The following is a 15290-nucleotide window of genomic DNA, read 5'->3' as shown; positions in this document are numbered from 1 at the left end:
ACATCACTGACTGTGTGGGCCGGTCTATGGCTTCGGCCATAACCTTAAGTCGACAGGCCTATTTAAAGACCTCTGGTTTTTCACTGGATGCTGTATATTTCATGGTATGTTCAATGGGGACTAGCTCTGTCTCCAGGAAGATTTCCTGGTTGAGGACATACTGTTTGCCCACGAGATCCAAACTAAACTGATGGACATGCCCTTTGGTGATGTCCACCTACTTGGTTCCAAGGCTGACTACTGTCTGGAAAACGTCCAAATGAATGGCCAAAAAGCTGACAATTTCCTGGAAGAATTCAAGGAATCCAAACTCGCTGCCAAATCCTTGGGTCTAAGTGTGCAGCCGGCCTTACCTGCTTTTAGCCTAGCTTCTAGAGCACCACAGGGCTACAGGAGATATACACCTTATGGCAGAAAAACACAACTCTCACTGGCCAGGCAAGGGCAGAAGTTTCTCGCACACCGGAAGGGGCAGAGGGGCTTCTAGAGGCCAACAGGCAGGGTCAGCGGCGGAGGCAACCCAGCCTCACAAAGGCACTTTGATTTCCCCTCTCCTCTCACAGCGGACCGGTTGGAGGACGGTTGATGGAGCACTTGCTCCAATGGCAGGAAATTACTTCAGATGCCTGCGCTTTACAGCTCATTCAATTGGGTTATTGTCTGCCGTTTCTGAGAAAACCACCGGACAGATCACCCCCACCTCCAATCCAACCGGGACAGGAGCTCCAGGAAGAACTGAGAGCCCTGTTGCCGAAGGGTGCCATGGAAGAGGTACCTCCCGAACAGAGAGGATCAGGTTGGTATTCCCAGTATTTCCTGGTGCCCAAGAAAGGAGAAGGTCTCTGTCCCATTCAGGACCTCAGGGCCTTGAACAAGTTCTTGAGGAAAGCCAAATTCAGGATGGTGACGTTGAGAGAAATTTTCCACGCCCTCGAATTTCAGGACTTGCTGGTGTCCATAGACCTATAGGACGCATATTTCCATGTGCCAATACATCAAAAGCACAGGAAGTTCCTAAGGTTCACCATAGAAGACATGTACTTCCAGTTTAAGGTGCTTCCCTTTGGTCTTACCTCCGCCCCAAAGGTCTTCACCAAGCTCATGGCCGTAGTTGCATCCCACCTCAGGAGATCCGGTGTCCACATATTCCCATACCTGGTCGACTGGTTGATTCGAGGGAAGTCTGTAGAGCAGGTCTTGTTCCTTCTCCAGGACACCTGTTCACTACTGCACAGGCTGGGCTTCTCCCTAAACTTAAAGGACTCCCAGATGACACTGCTCCAATTCATCGGTCATAGATACTCGAGTGGGAAAGGCCTTCCCTCCCGAAGAGAGTACTCTGCTTGACACAGATGGTGCATTTATTCTGGAACAATGTCACCCTACCAGCGGCGTCCTTCCTCTGCCTTCTAGGCCTCATGGCCTCCTGCATTGTTCTGGTGCTCTACAATGCAGCATCTTAACCTATTCTTTTTTTTAAAATTCACGGGGGTGAAAACCCCCCGAACTCCTTTTGATTGGTTCGGGCTCCCTCACTGCGCTCGGTCACTATGGCATTTTTATGCCCGTCCACTTAAAAAATTCACCAGCCGCCACTGGCCTTCGGACTGTATTTGGAACGGGATGGGGGAGCCCAGGGACTGTGGTGGGAGCAGCATGGTGGGAACCATGGGATAGTGGTGGAAGCAGGGTGGGGAGAGCCCAGGGACTGGGTAGGAGTGGGGATGAGGGAGCCCAGCGACTGTAATGGGAGCAGGTGGGGGAGCTCAGGGACTATACTGGAAGTAGGGTGCAGTGACGATGCGCAATACATACTGTCCATTTGGCATTTTTGGGGGGGCCCGGCCTGCCCAAATTTTGCTCATGGGAACCCTGGTCAAAAACGTTTGAAGAGCACTGCTCTAGTTGGTCGATCCAATCCTCAGTGGTGGTTTGGCATGTGTGTCATTCCTCCCGGGAGCTGATTTGACAACACTGTCCGGCTTCTCCCCCTGGACAGCGCCACTTTCTCCCTTTTCTCACCTTCCATGTTATTTCTGGTGGCTCCATAGGTTGCTGTTGTCCCAGCCAGAGAATGTGTGTCGTGCTATGACTCTGGCTAAGGTAGGCTTGTGGACTATAAGACCCATGGTGATGTCTGGTGCCTGTGGTGGAATGGTTTTTCCCATTGACTCAGATGCGGACACTGTGTGCCCGACATGCAAATGCAAATGCGCACACACCACAGCAGAAAACAGTGCTAGAAGGTAGAAAACCATTCAGAAAAACAGTCAGAGCCATCCAAAATATCCAGATACATTTTAGAGAAAGTTCTCACTGCAGTTCAGTCCAGGATTTTTTTTGATTATGTATACAGAGTTTAAGTAAGTATTCACATTTACTGGACTGGAGATCAGGACTTTAAAAATACATTAAAAATCACAGGTATGTTCGAAAAAGCTAGCCTTGGCCTTAAACTCCTTGAACCCTTACTGGCTACAGATAAAATGTACTGGTGCCGGTAAGTACCTGCACAGTCCCTTTAGGAAATTTGCTTAGAGGGTTCCATAGAAACTAATGGGACAAAGTTAGAAGCCATCCGCAATTTTATTGGGAAAAGTATAGTAGGTCTCACTTTGACCCCAGAGATGCAAATTCGCTGCAAACCATTCCAAGGAGGACCAGAGAAGGCCGCAATGAGAGATCCAGAGGTCGGTCGAAGAACCAAAAGCCTTAGGAGAGGATGCAGCAAACCAGGAAGATTCCCCCTCCCCAACCCCGCGTCCAATGTTAAACCAATGGGAAATGCTGTAAACGCCCACTTGCAAAAAGTCTTTAACCTGGACAAGAGGGTTCACTAAGGAAGAGTACAGAGAACAGGTTCCCACCCCAGAACCCAGAAGTAATTACTCATGGCATTGGTTTGTTGTAAGATGACTCCTAAGGTGAAACAACCAAGTAAATACAGGGCTTCTTTTTAGGTAGCCTTGGCCTTAAACTCCTTGAACCCTTACTGGCTACAGATAAAATGTACTGGTGCCGGTAAGTACCTGCACAGTCCCTTTAGGAAATTTGCTAATTACAGGCCAATAACAACTGTCCCATTTCTCCTCAAAATATTGGATAAATTAGCATACAACCAAGTCCAAACTCACCTCGAACAAAACCACCTCCTTGGCACGAGGCAATCAGGCTTCCGCCCCAACCATAGCACAGAAACGGCGCTCCTTGACTTAAAAATCCAGATGGATACCATCAGAGACTCAGGGAAACTCTGCATCCTCCTCCTACTCGATCTCTCCGCAGCGTTTGATTTAGTAGACCATAATAAACTGTGCGCCACACTAGCGAAAGACTTCAACTTCTCCACCGAAGCTACTACCTGGATCAAATCCTTTCTTGCTGACCGCATCTCCAGGGTCGCCATAGGTAAACAAGCCGCCAACCCCATCATAGTACCCATTGGTGTCCCCCAAGGTTCCTGTCTCTCACCAACATTATACAATGCATACACTAAACTCCTCTTCTCAGCGCTAGACGACATGGGTGTCATCTACACCAACTTTGCAGATGACACCCATATCCTCATCCCTTTATCGGGAGACTACACTCAAGACACCGACACTATCAACAAAATATATGCCATAATCCAAAATTGGATGGCACTAAATAGCCTCTGTCTCAATGATGAGAAGACTGAGGTTCTCATTGTGGGCTCCCAATCCAAAATAGAAGCATTACATCCTGATTACTCATCCATCAACATTGATGGCACAAACATATCAGTACTCAAACAAGTGAAAACACTAGGTGTCTACCTTGATGCCAACCTCACCATGACCAAGCACATCAACGCCCTCTCTTCCTCTACATCCTACACCGCAAAACTTATTGCTCTCAGTCGCCAATTCTTGACACCCACCAATTGTATCACGCTGGCAAGAGCTTTAATATTATCCAGGCTCGACTACTGCAACGTACTCTAGCTGGGTACCTCAAAAGCCAATCTAAACAAACTACAGCTTATCCAAAATAAAGCCCTTCGGGCGGCCCTTGGAATAAGGAAGTCAGATCATATCTCAAATATTAGAAGAAACCATCACTGGCTCCCCATCAAAGCCAGGGTCACATTCAAAGCTCTGTGCGTCACATTCAAATGCATCCACTCATGTGTCCCCATCTACCTCAACCACGCCATCACCAGAAAAGTATCTAAGAGGCCCCTCAGATCTAACAGTCAATTACTCCTAGCTATCCCCCGCTACAAGACAACCAAGGCAGGAGGCAGTAGTTTCCAATACCTCGCACCCACATATTGGAACACTCTTCCCCTCCCCATCAAAAATGAGCAAACATTCTCAGGTTTCAAGAAATCCCTGAAAACGTGGCTATTTAACCAAGACTAAAAAATCCCCCTCCATGCTTCAGGAAATATCATTGTACTGAAACCCTGCATTTAATGTCTTCGTGTATGATTATTTTGTATTCACATGCACTGCGCCCGATTGGCAAAGTCCAAGAAATGTTTTAACCAAGCTGTCTGTAACATCGCCGTGGTACCCAAGGGTTTGGGCGAGTAATAAATGCAATAAATAAAATAAAAATAAATAAATAAAATAGGTGTGTGGTTCACAGGGATCTGACTCCCAGAGTCTTGAACCTTGAGCCAACCAAGACTCCTATAACCAACAAGAACAACAAACAGCCTTCAAAACATCAAGCCCCTCTAGCCAGCTTTGAAAACGCCTGCAAAGAAGATTTGAGTGAGGCAAGAACACCCAGCAAAGAGGATTCTGTTACTTCAACAGGCCAAAAGGAGGCAGCAACCGAGCAGAAAATAATCCCAGCATGGGTGGTAACATATGGGGCCAACCCAGGACAGTCCAAGGAGCTATTGAAATGGGCTAATGGTGTCCCACCCCCTTTATTCGACTGCAGTGACCAGCTCCAAGGTGATGGACTTGGAGACGGTCCCAGCACAGAACACCTGAGTCAACACATAAGTGTAGTCAGCACAAGGATGCACTTCTAGCAGCAATAAATCCCAACCATATATACACCCAAAGCACTGCTTCCTGCCATTATGGCCAGAAGGGTGTAAAAAGGCAGCTGTGGTGGGAAATTCACCAGCAGGTAAATTAACCAGTTTGATGTGAAAATTCAGCAACAAAACAGAAATGTCAGGGTTTCCACTTTTTAATCATTGCTCATAGGAGCGAGGCAAAGTAAGCTGACCGACCAATTTCAAGTAGGGACTATAGGGACAAAGGGGTCAACAGGTCAACCATTCTGGTTGGCCCATAGACTGCCACTCAGCCCAGACCACCCCAACAAGATGTGAGAGTTACAGCCAAGGGACATATACTGACCTAAATCTGTAAAAACCAATATGGAAGCTGCCATGTGGCCTCACAAAGAGCCCAAGTGTTCTGACCTGCCCTTTTAAGTCTACCTAGAATAAAGGAAGCCTTAAAATACTAAATGGCGAGAGCAGGACTTAAACGAATACAACGGTACCCTAGTGACTACCAAAAAGATGCATTGGGCTACCAATGTGGTAAAATGGCTTGTGCCCCTGGTGAAGCCATACCTAAAGGACAAGTGTCACAAGCCTCATCCTTAAAGCCAATGTAGGGTGACCACCCGAGGTAACAAATGGGGTGCACAGGGCAGGGAGCCTTTTGGCCATCCCGGGACCATATACTTCAAAAGAGTGAAAAACTGTTGCAATGGCAGGGGGACTTTAGTAGAAGTCCCCATGGCCACCTTAAATAGGTCAGTGCTCTAAAAGTAAGAGGGGGGGCAAATAGGTGAGGGGCCGTAGAAAGAGGCCAGAGAATCCCTAACATATGAATCCCCTTTGAACCCTTTATGGGCTGCCAAAATGGAAAGAAGTGTCCAATGGGCCAGAATTAAGAGACTGAGAGATCAAGTATAACTAGCAAACGGGAGCCCCTACCATCAGCTGTCTGGCCTGGAGTAGATTTTCCACTACCAGTTGCGATCTGAGTACTGTTGTGAAATGAAAACATGATTGATACAATCTAGGGAGACTGTGTTGGTCCATGCCAGTGCCGCCTTAGTATGAAAACTCTAAACTGTCCAGAAATTACTGCTAACAGTATTGTACAATGTATGTTTTTTTGTAGCAGTGTAGGCATGAAATCCAGTTTGAGAGAGACTATAGCATCAAAGACACAGATTCTCCAATATTTCTCCTTTATACATACAGGAAAAACCCTTTTTAAAGAGTATTTTAGGGCTACCACCATCTGCGCCTTACAGTAAGTAAGTTCAATTAATGTAACCCAGCATTATACTATCTGTTGATGGCCGATGACCCTGTAATTGCTTGGTCATTGATAGGCTTTTTGAGAAGAGTAATGAAAATCAGAAGCACCTTATTGAAATGGCTTTAGGAAATTGCATGTCCTCTTGAATCAACCATAATCCATATGAAGCGGACTGTAATTTTGCCCAATGCTTTATTTGCTACAACATATCTACAAAAGTGCTGTTAGATTGATGATGTTTTATGTCCTTTGGCAGGTCTTTTTTTATTTTTTATAAACGACTTTGTATTAGTGAGACTATAACAAGGATTGTTTTTTTAAGGAAATTGTGAATTTTCGTATGTTTGTCCATTTACAAGAATGTGAGTGTAATTTGTATACTTTGTTTTTATTTGTTGAAATCGTAAAATTGTATTATTTTATGGTTTAATGTATTTTTATTCCGAATAAAGTTTTAATGACTGATGGACATGAAATATAGTTTGTTGAATAGCATGTTGCAAAATTACCTATGTCTACAATTAGCTCCCCATTTTTCTTCCCTTTACAACTCTGTGATGTATCCTATTTTGTGTACCTTAGCAAAATAAGTACACACGTTGTCCTAACTGTGACTGAAATGCAAATTAGGGTCTGTTTTTTTAAAATAAAATTTGGACCACCTAAATACACAAGGGGTTTCATATTAGAATTTTATTTAAAGGTTGCAGTGGGTTTTAAAATGATAGTAAAAAAAAGTGTACCAGAGAGCATATCATTGCTGTTACTTTGTTTTTGCCCCTTAGGATCAGCTGTGTGGGCGTGACCCGACCCTGACTGATGAGCTGATGACCATTTTAAACGAGCTAACTCAGTTGAGTAAAACTGAACACTCGAAAGTTGCTTTGAGAGCCAGACAGGTGAGTTCATTCATTTTAAGTTATTGGTTATAGCACATTACACCAGAGAGATTTATCATTTGATCAATTCTGTTTTAATGTGTTCTTTCTTAATACTGGTTAAATCTGTTTCCATGCAGACCTTAAAACCCCAACTAAGATTGTTTAAAGATGTAAAGGCAGGCGCTCTGTTACCAGTCTTTAGCTTCTCCTCCTAACGCACATTTTCATGACTTCCTCAATCTTCAGGGAGGCTGAGTTTCTTAGTTATTTCAGGCAGGTCTGCATTTCTTTTTCAGGTGTGGCAAGTTAATTAGCTCTGAGGATTCTGGTACTTGTATTTTTCGCACTTGATTTTGCTGGCAGGTGACTGGAAACAACTCCCTCCATAGCACAAATGTTCCCCTTGATGGGTTGAGGGTAAAGCCATGCTTGTGGCTCTCCAATGTAAGGCATGATGTCCCTGCTGCTGCTGCTGCCTTTTGAGCCCGGGACTCCTGGAACAATGTTTAAAGATGTAAAGGCAGGCGCTCTGGAGGGAGTTTCCAGCCACCTGCAAGAAAAACTGAGTGCGAAAAATAAAAGTACCAGAATCCTTAGTCAATTAACTTGCCACACCTGAAAAGGAAATGAAGACACACCTGAAAAAGCAAAGAAACACAGCCTCCCTGAAGATTGATGGAGTCATGAAAACGTGCGTTTGGAGGATAAGCTAATGCAGGAAAACTTGACTGGCAACAGAGCGCCTGCCTTGTCACCAATTTTTAAACATTGCCCCAATTAAGATTGGCTTAAGGCACCTGTTGCACTAGAAATCCCCTGTGTTACATTCATGTACTGGCTCTAGAGAAATGTGTTCATAAAGTATTTATAACTATATTTATTTCTGTAGTCTTATTAAATGTAGACTATGCGCTCTACTGACACAATTTGACATATTTAAGAGACATCACAAGGTCCATTTGCCATATTTGCCAGACACCAAAAGACGCACATGTGATATTTCATAGTCTCCAAGTGAAAGCAGCAGGTTGTTTACGTAGGGGGAATGTAGCGAAGAAACTGTACATGGTTGGCAATCTGTGGCACCCCTGCAGTACAGCTGTTAAAACTATAGCTGTAATGTCCTAGTTTGCATGAATCTCAAGTATATATATCCAAGTTGCTATTATTCCCCTTTTTTCAATACGTATGATATGTAGTTCAAATAGATCCTCTCATGTAGATGGAATTTTTGATGGTCCCTAAGAAAGTTGAAATTGAGCCTGAGGGATTTTGAGTGAGTGCTGTATATTGTGCTTTTGTTAGTAAGGAAGAGTAACCAGATGAGTTGTAGTCCTGTCCTTGCTTGAGCCTAGAAGGTAAGGCAGCATTTTATTGAGATTCTGGGTACTTTGTTGGAAGGCCTTTCTTCAGACACAAGGTGACAATTAGATGTGCATGGCTACTCTAAAGAGGGTGCTCGCTGTCAACAGAACATCCATGTAAACCTCAATTGCTAGACCTTTGGGAATCTAGGTCATTAGGGCTAAGGGCTGTAGGCTATGGTGAAAGATTAGGCACTAATGCCTAATAGGGTGGCATGCACATACCCATAACTTGGTTAGGTTCTACAACAAACCGAATATGTCTGGGCCATGTCAGGGCTATCAAAATAATCTTGCAAGTGGTATATTCACCAAGATGTGTTTCCCCCCTCATGGCCCCCAGAAAGCTGCTATGATCTCAATCTCTACCAAATTTAAAAAGACCAAGAAAACCAGTCATAACGATCAAAATCAATTAAACCAGTATGTTACCCTATTCGTAGGCTTTCAGGGGTATGTTAGAAACAAGCTGTCCATGGGTTAGCTACATTTGAGTGTGTTGGGACCAATGAGAGCCATTTCAACGTGGCCCTATTGGAAACCATTAACTAAAATGCTAAAACTATGGGTTAGTGGTGGGAAAGCTGCCAAAATTAGAATCTAATTCAATGGAACCCCCCCCCCCACCCCTCCCAGAATGTCTGGTCTTTTTAAACCTCACTTCCTGGTTTACCTTTTTGGGGGGCAGGGGGCATTGGCTATTTCTTAAGGCTACAATTGCAGGGGGGCACAGTGCCCCATTTAAATTGTACTGTATCATGGAGCATAGTGCAGGTAAACCACTTTTGCCCATTACCTTTTTGGCATTATTTCGGTGTTAGGCAAGATTGTATGCAGTACCCTGTGGGAGACTGCACCAGCCTTGTCCTCTTGGCAATAGTTAACCCAACCTTTGGTATAAGCATGTACTACACAAGTGGGTAGATTGACTGAGCAGCCAGGCTTATCTCTAGAGTGCTCAATGTGAGCTGTAGGGTTGTAACAGAGTTTCACAGTGACAAGTATCCAAATAACACTTGCACTCAAGATTTATTGATTAAACAATTATTTATTAATTTAACAGTCAGTGGGCAAGATGGCTGCTTGAGTCCTAAGCTCTACACCCAGCCCTGGGTAATCAGCAGAGTTATAGTGGAGTGAGGTGTCTATTGCGCTTTCAAAGCCGATATCCCGCTATCGGAACGTGTGGGCTGTCGGCAGCAGAGACTCGGGGGTGTGGAGGTGCCCCCCACCCTTAGAACGGCCATTGAGTTGTTGGAGGCGCCCCTACCCCCAGGCTGCGTAGCCTGCAGTGAAGAAGTTGTGGGGGAGGGGGGAGTGAGGGGTGGGCGTAAAAGGGGAGGGATTAGACAGGTTGAGCCATGGATCCTTGGTTCATTGAAGGTCTCGAGTTGAGCGGGACGCGTAGAGGCTTGTGAGGACAAGATTGACGACGATAATGGTTGAAGGACAGGTGGGTACGCTGAACTTTAAGGGCCTGAATTCGCAGGATAAACGGTCTCTTACCAGCAACATGTTCCGTAAACAGAAATTGATGGTCCTTTTCCTACAAGAAACGCACTATAGGAGAGGGGCTGAATCGACAATAAGGGGCAAGGAAATTGGGAGGAACTTTTGGGCTTCCCATAAATCCTCCAAAAGGAAGGGGTGGGCATACTTCTGGGTAAATCATTACACCTGCATACAATGATAAGGAGGTCGAGATAAAGAAGGGCTTCAGAGGAAGGTTCTTGGGGATTAATGGGACATCCGAGGGCAGGCGAATCACCCTTGCCACTCTCTATGCACCCAATATGGGCCAGATAAAGTTTCTGAGCAGGGTGTTCAGGGTAATGGACGAGTGGGCGGAGGGTGCCATGGTCCTGGGTGGAGGTTTTAACCTTCTAGCAGACTCCGATTGGATTGGTGATCAGCGAAGGGGGCGGGGTGAAAGAACCTACAAAGGATAATCGGGCCATGAAGGACCTTTTGCAGGAATACTATTGGGTTGACGTGGCAATGCCCAGGAGGTTATACTTTCTCCCCCCCGCCCCCACACCAGACATACACAAGAATTGACCTCGTACTAATATCAGAGGAGGAAGGGGGTGTGGTAGGGGTGCCGAGTGTGAAGGCCATTACCTGGTCGGGTCGTGAGCTGTTAATGGTGGATTGGCTATTGCCAGGGGCCACGAAGAACTACAGGTGGCATTGTAATGATACCCTAATGAGGGACCCAGTATTAAAATTCTTGAGGAAAGAAATGGAGGCATACTTTGAGATTAATGACAATGGGGAAACAGAGATGGTGCTGGTATGGGAAGCGGTGAAGGCTACCTTTCGGTGCGTCCTGATTGCAGAAGGGTCACAACGGAAACTTGAGCATTGATCGAGAACAGGCTTTGTGAGCAATTGAGGGCTATGAGGGCGCAGCTCACCCAGAAGGATGAGAATCGAGAGGCTCTCCTGGGGGAAATGCAGGAGAAGAGGCAGGCTCTGCATACAGTCCTCATTGGGAGGTACTTAAAAAGATGAGGTACACGCTGCAAAAGTATTACGAAAGGGGGGGATAGTGTGGGGACCTTGCTGGCACATAGAACTAGTGGCAGTAGGGTGGAGGGGCTTGGGACAAAGGAAGGAGGATTTGTAAGGAAGGGGCGAGTGTAGCGGAATGCTTTGCGGACTTCTATAGGGAACTCCACACCAAACAGGAGGGCGAGTCGATAAAAGATATCCACAACTACCTGGATGCCCACCCCCTACCCAAACTCGGAGACTCGGAACGGGAGGCCTTGGAGGGGGTATATCGGAAGCATAGGTGGAGGGGGGGGGGATAGCTACATGGCCGATTTTATTTAAACAATACCAATCCATTTTGACGAAGCCACTGGCGAAATTGTTCAACCAGATCAGGGGGCAGGACACAATTCCACCGACATTATATTATGGAAACGGAATAAAAGTGAAACAGGCCCACGTTCTGTTCCTTTTTGTTTAAAGAAGGAGGGCTCTTATTCAGTAGGGACATTCACTAGATGTATGAATACATCGATTCTTACTAGGGAAGTAGAACCAGTATATGTAGGTGACCCTGTATATTTTACATGTGGAGAAAAAGCGTATCCTTGGTTGCCTAGAAACTGGGGAGGTACTTGTTATTTAGGTTTTTTGTTCCCAATAGTGTTTCTTTTAAAAACAATGGATATAGCCAAACTATCTAGATCTAGGCCACGAAGGAGTAATGAGGATGGATTAATAGTAAAAGACGTAGCTAAATCATTTGTACCATTTTTGGCCCAAGCAATAAACTCCTATAATATATGACAACTATCCAGAATCTTAGAAAAAACAATAAATGGAACAACAGATATATTATACAACATGACATTAGAGGAGAAAGGGATTAGATTAATGACACTTCAGAACAGAATGGCTCTTGATGTAATCCTGATTGATCGTGGCAGTGTTTGCAAAATCGTGGGATCAGCGTGCTGTGTATTTGTAAACGACTCCTCTCCCACGATTTTTGAAGCGATAGGAAAGCTACATGTCTTAAGATCTGAACTCCATACCCAAGAAGGAGGTTGGGATATGGGCTCTGGTTTCTGGGGGTTATGATATTCATGGGGATGGAAACTATTTGCGATCCTAGTAGCAGTACTAGGAATATTCATGACATATTGTTGTTGCATACACTGCTTACCTGTAATATGCACCGAAATTAGTAAAGGGTGTGTGCAGATGATAGAAAAAAAGAGCACTATTAAATCGAGTACCCATGGTAATAAGGAAACAAAGACAGTCAAATAATTAATGTCCATCAATGTAGATGACAATGAGGTGGGAACTAAAAATGCACAAGATTCAGAATCTGAATCAGATACTTGGTCAGAAGAGGATGCAATGTACGGATGAGACGTTTGGCATACGGCCAAAAGGAGGGTTTGTCGATCTTGAAAAAATAGACACCCCTCGATCGGAAGGCTGTGTATTATGTTGGCCGAAGACCAACCGTCTCATGCATCTAGTATTAGAAATAGCCATAAGCTTGACTAAGGTGCGGCCATTTTAAAGTGACTGAAATCGCCATTTTGTTTTTTCTCTAAGATTTGCTTTTTGCCTCATGTAAAACTGCTTTGCTGAAATGTTATTTTGCTTCACTGATGCACAATGCAAGGCCGCGAGTGGCATGTTGAAATATAACGCAGTAACTCAGACAGAAATGTCCAGTCCCCTCCCTCGCATATCCTTGGAGAGCGAGCAACAAGGCATTTTAATCAGTACAGCAGGTGCCAGCTAGTCTCGGTAAGCACAGTAGAAACGCTGGAGCAAACATTAAATGACTTGAATTATGCTCTTCTTTGCGGCCCCCCTTCCCTGAGCCCGGTACAGCCCTGGAGAGCAAGTTGACCCCCCCCGGCGCAGAAATAGAAACTAGGAGATAGCAAGGCCTGGAATGTGTGTCTCCCTAGCACAGCTTGCTTGCAGAAAACAGAAGCATTGTGTTCTCTAAAACACAGACTTAATGTCTGTGGGCTTACAAAATTGAAAACTGTTACACAATGAATGTTTGAAGGTGTCAAATTCGTCACCATTGTCGATCATCGTGCCTAGTTCAAAGGAAATGCAATAGGGGCGGTATAAGTTGTGACACTACTGATTCCTTGATGCTTGTTTTGTATATATGTAACTGTTGTATGAAGTTCGCTCTCTTGCGTCCCTCGAGGTCTGGTAGACACACGTCGCGGGGCGTGGGACCAGTTGGCCTATTTGCTTTGCAATAAAACCTAGATTTTGGGAATACAACCTCGTGTCTGGCGTATCAGTTCATGTGTGGTGATTGTGCCTTGTTTCCACAAACGAGGGTCCCTCAGGGGCCCCTTCAGAGCCGCCAAAAGCTCCAAATGTGTTTCAATTAAAGAGGCGGCGTACAAACTCTGTCTGATGTGGTACATGATGCCACAGCGATTGCACCTCATTAACACAACTATCTCCTGTCATGTTGGAGAGACTGTGGGCAACCCGCAGACCTTATCCACATGTGGTGGACGTGCCCAGTGGCAGAGACCTACTGGAAGGAGATTCTGAGCCATATCAAGGAGATAGTGGGGCACAGCTGCCTCTTGACCCGGTGGTAGTTCTACTGGGCGTAGCAGTTGAAGGGAGCTATGCGAATACAGGAAATCAGGCCAGCCTCATCACCCACATGCTGAATGCGGCTAGAATCATCTTGGCGCTGGCATGGAAGACCAAACCAGGGCCGGTAGTGGCCATGTGGTGGGTGAGCCTATGGGGAGTGATGGCCATGGAAAAGGTGACTGCAATGGCATATGGCTCCTACTCGAAATACTTGAATACTTGGATGCCGTGCCATGAGTTCATCGACTACAGGGAACAAATGTACTTTAAACCTAAGCTACTCCGCAGGGTTTCTATCCTGTAGCAAGGCAAGCCCTAATAGGACAGTCCGACCCACAATATACTCCTATGTGTTGAACAGTGAAGCTGTGTTTCACCCAAATGTTGAAAAGTTACATTGATGAGGGAGGGGGAACGGGTGGGGTGGGCGTTATAACAGTTAAACTCATGAGCCTATGGAACACAAAGATGAGAATTGATAGGGGGGAAAAATAAGGACAAAACTATTGTTTGCTGCTCCCATACATATGTCTGTAACTTGTTCTCCTGAGAAATAAATAAAGTTGTAAAAAAAAAGAAAGAAAATGAAATCACTTTTTGGACCACAAGGTGGGAGGTTTGTGATGGGCCAAGCTGCAAGCAACTCTGCAAAAGGCAGCAAATGCAACTCTCAACTGAGAGCAAGCAAGCTACACAGCAAAAGGTAAGTACCCCTTAGTTCACAGTACCTTAGGTCTGAAGAAATTGGTTCCAGCTAGCTTCTGTTCCTGTTGTAGTATGGCAGATCCTGTTGTTCCTGGGCCTCAGTCATGGGGACAAGAGGGAAGATGTCTGGGTACTCCTGCACTACGATTCAAAGGTCGGCGGCAGCAATGTTCAAACTTCAGATCAGCGTCCCTTTGCGGTTTCAGATTCTCATGAATAGCACCACCACAGTTCTTGGACACCTTGTAGGCTTTCCTTCCTTCTGGGGTCCAGCACTCTGTTGAGGTGGCCCAGGCTTGGTCAGCCCTGCTTCGAGGGAGTCCGGAGGATCTTCCTGGAGCTCGGGTCCATCTTAAAGACGATGCGCTTGATTCTGGTGTTCCTCTCCCTGGCACTTGGTTCCTGCAGCAGCAATGGAAGTACAGCCAGCAACGAGAAGATTTCCAGATGAGTTAGTCTTAGGGTTGATTGGTCCCACCAACCCAAGGGGAGAAGTTGTCCTTTGCATGGCTTCTCTAGTCGAGGCAAATTCGGAGCTTCAGCACTGCTTCACAGGGGAAACTAACGGTCCAGGAGTTGCAGCAAGCGTCTCTTCCAAGTTCTTCTCCGGATTCCTTCATCCAGTGGTCGACTCTGCCTTCCTTGCAAAAGACCTTGCCTTTTATGCAAGTCTCTCCCATTCATTTGCAGCCTAGCTTTCACTCACACAGCAAGGGTAGCTGTCCTCCAAGGACAGCCAGCCAGCCAATCACCTTTGGGTGCATTGTTGTAACCAAGGAGACTAAACACAGGGAGTTTTGGGCACCTCCCTCGCTTCCTGCCCTGCCAGACACGCTGGAGTCAGAGGCAGGCTTCCTCAGTGAACACCGCCAAAGACAAAACGAACAAAGGGACCAAACCTGGTTTGGTGTGCAGAGTAAATCTCGGGAAGGACCTTTCCAACAAGAAAT

General features: G+C 45.7%; 1 protein-coding gene across 1 annotated transcript in view; it reads left to right on the top strand.

Moving 5' to 3' along the window:
- The window catches only part of ACACB (acetyl-CoA carboxylase beta), a 3851763-nt gene that overhangs the window by 1521967 nt on the left and 2314506 nt on the right, over window positions 1–15290 (top strand). Inside the window, exon 25 of the mRNA XM_069619430.1 lies at window positions 7058–7171. Coding sequence (XP_069475531.1) covers window positions 7058–7171 — 114 coding nt within the window. The remainder of the gene's footprint in view (window positions 1–7057; window positions 7172–15290) is intronic.

The sequence above is a fragment of the Ambystoma mexicanum genome, chromosome 10, assembly GCF_040938575.1.
Source record: "Ambystoma mexicanum isolate Mex_15411 chromosome 10, UKY_AmexF1_1, whole genome shotgun sequence".
NCBI classification, from domain to species: Eukaryota; Metazoa; Chordata; class Amphibia; order Caudata; family Ambystomatidae; genus Ambystoma; species Ambystoma mexicanum.
This window is presented reverse-complemented; position numbering and strand designations above follow the sequence as displayed.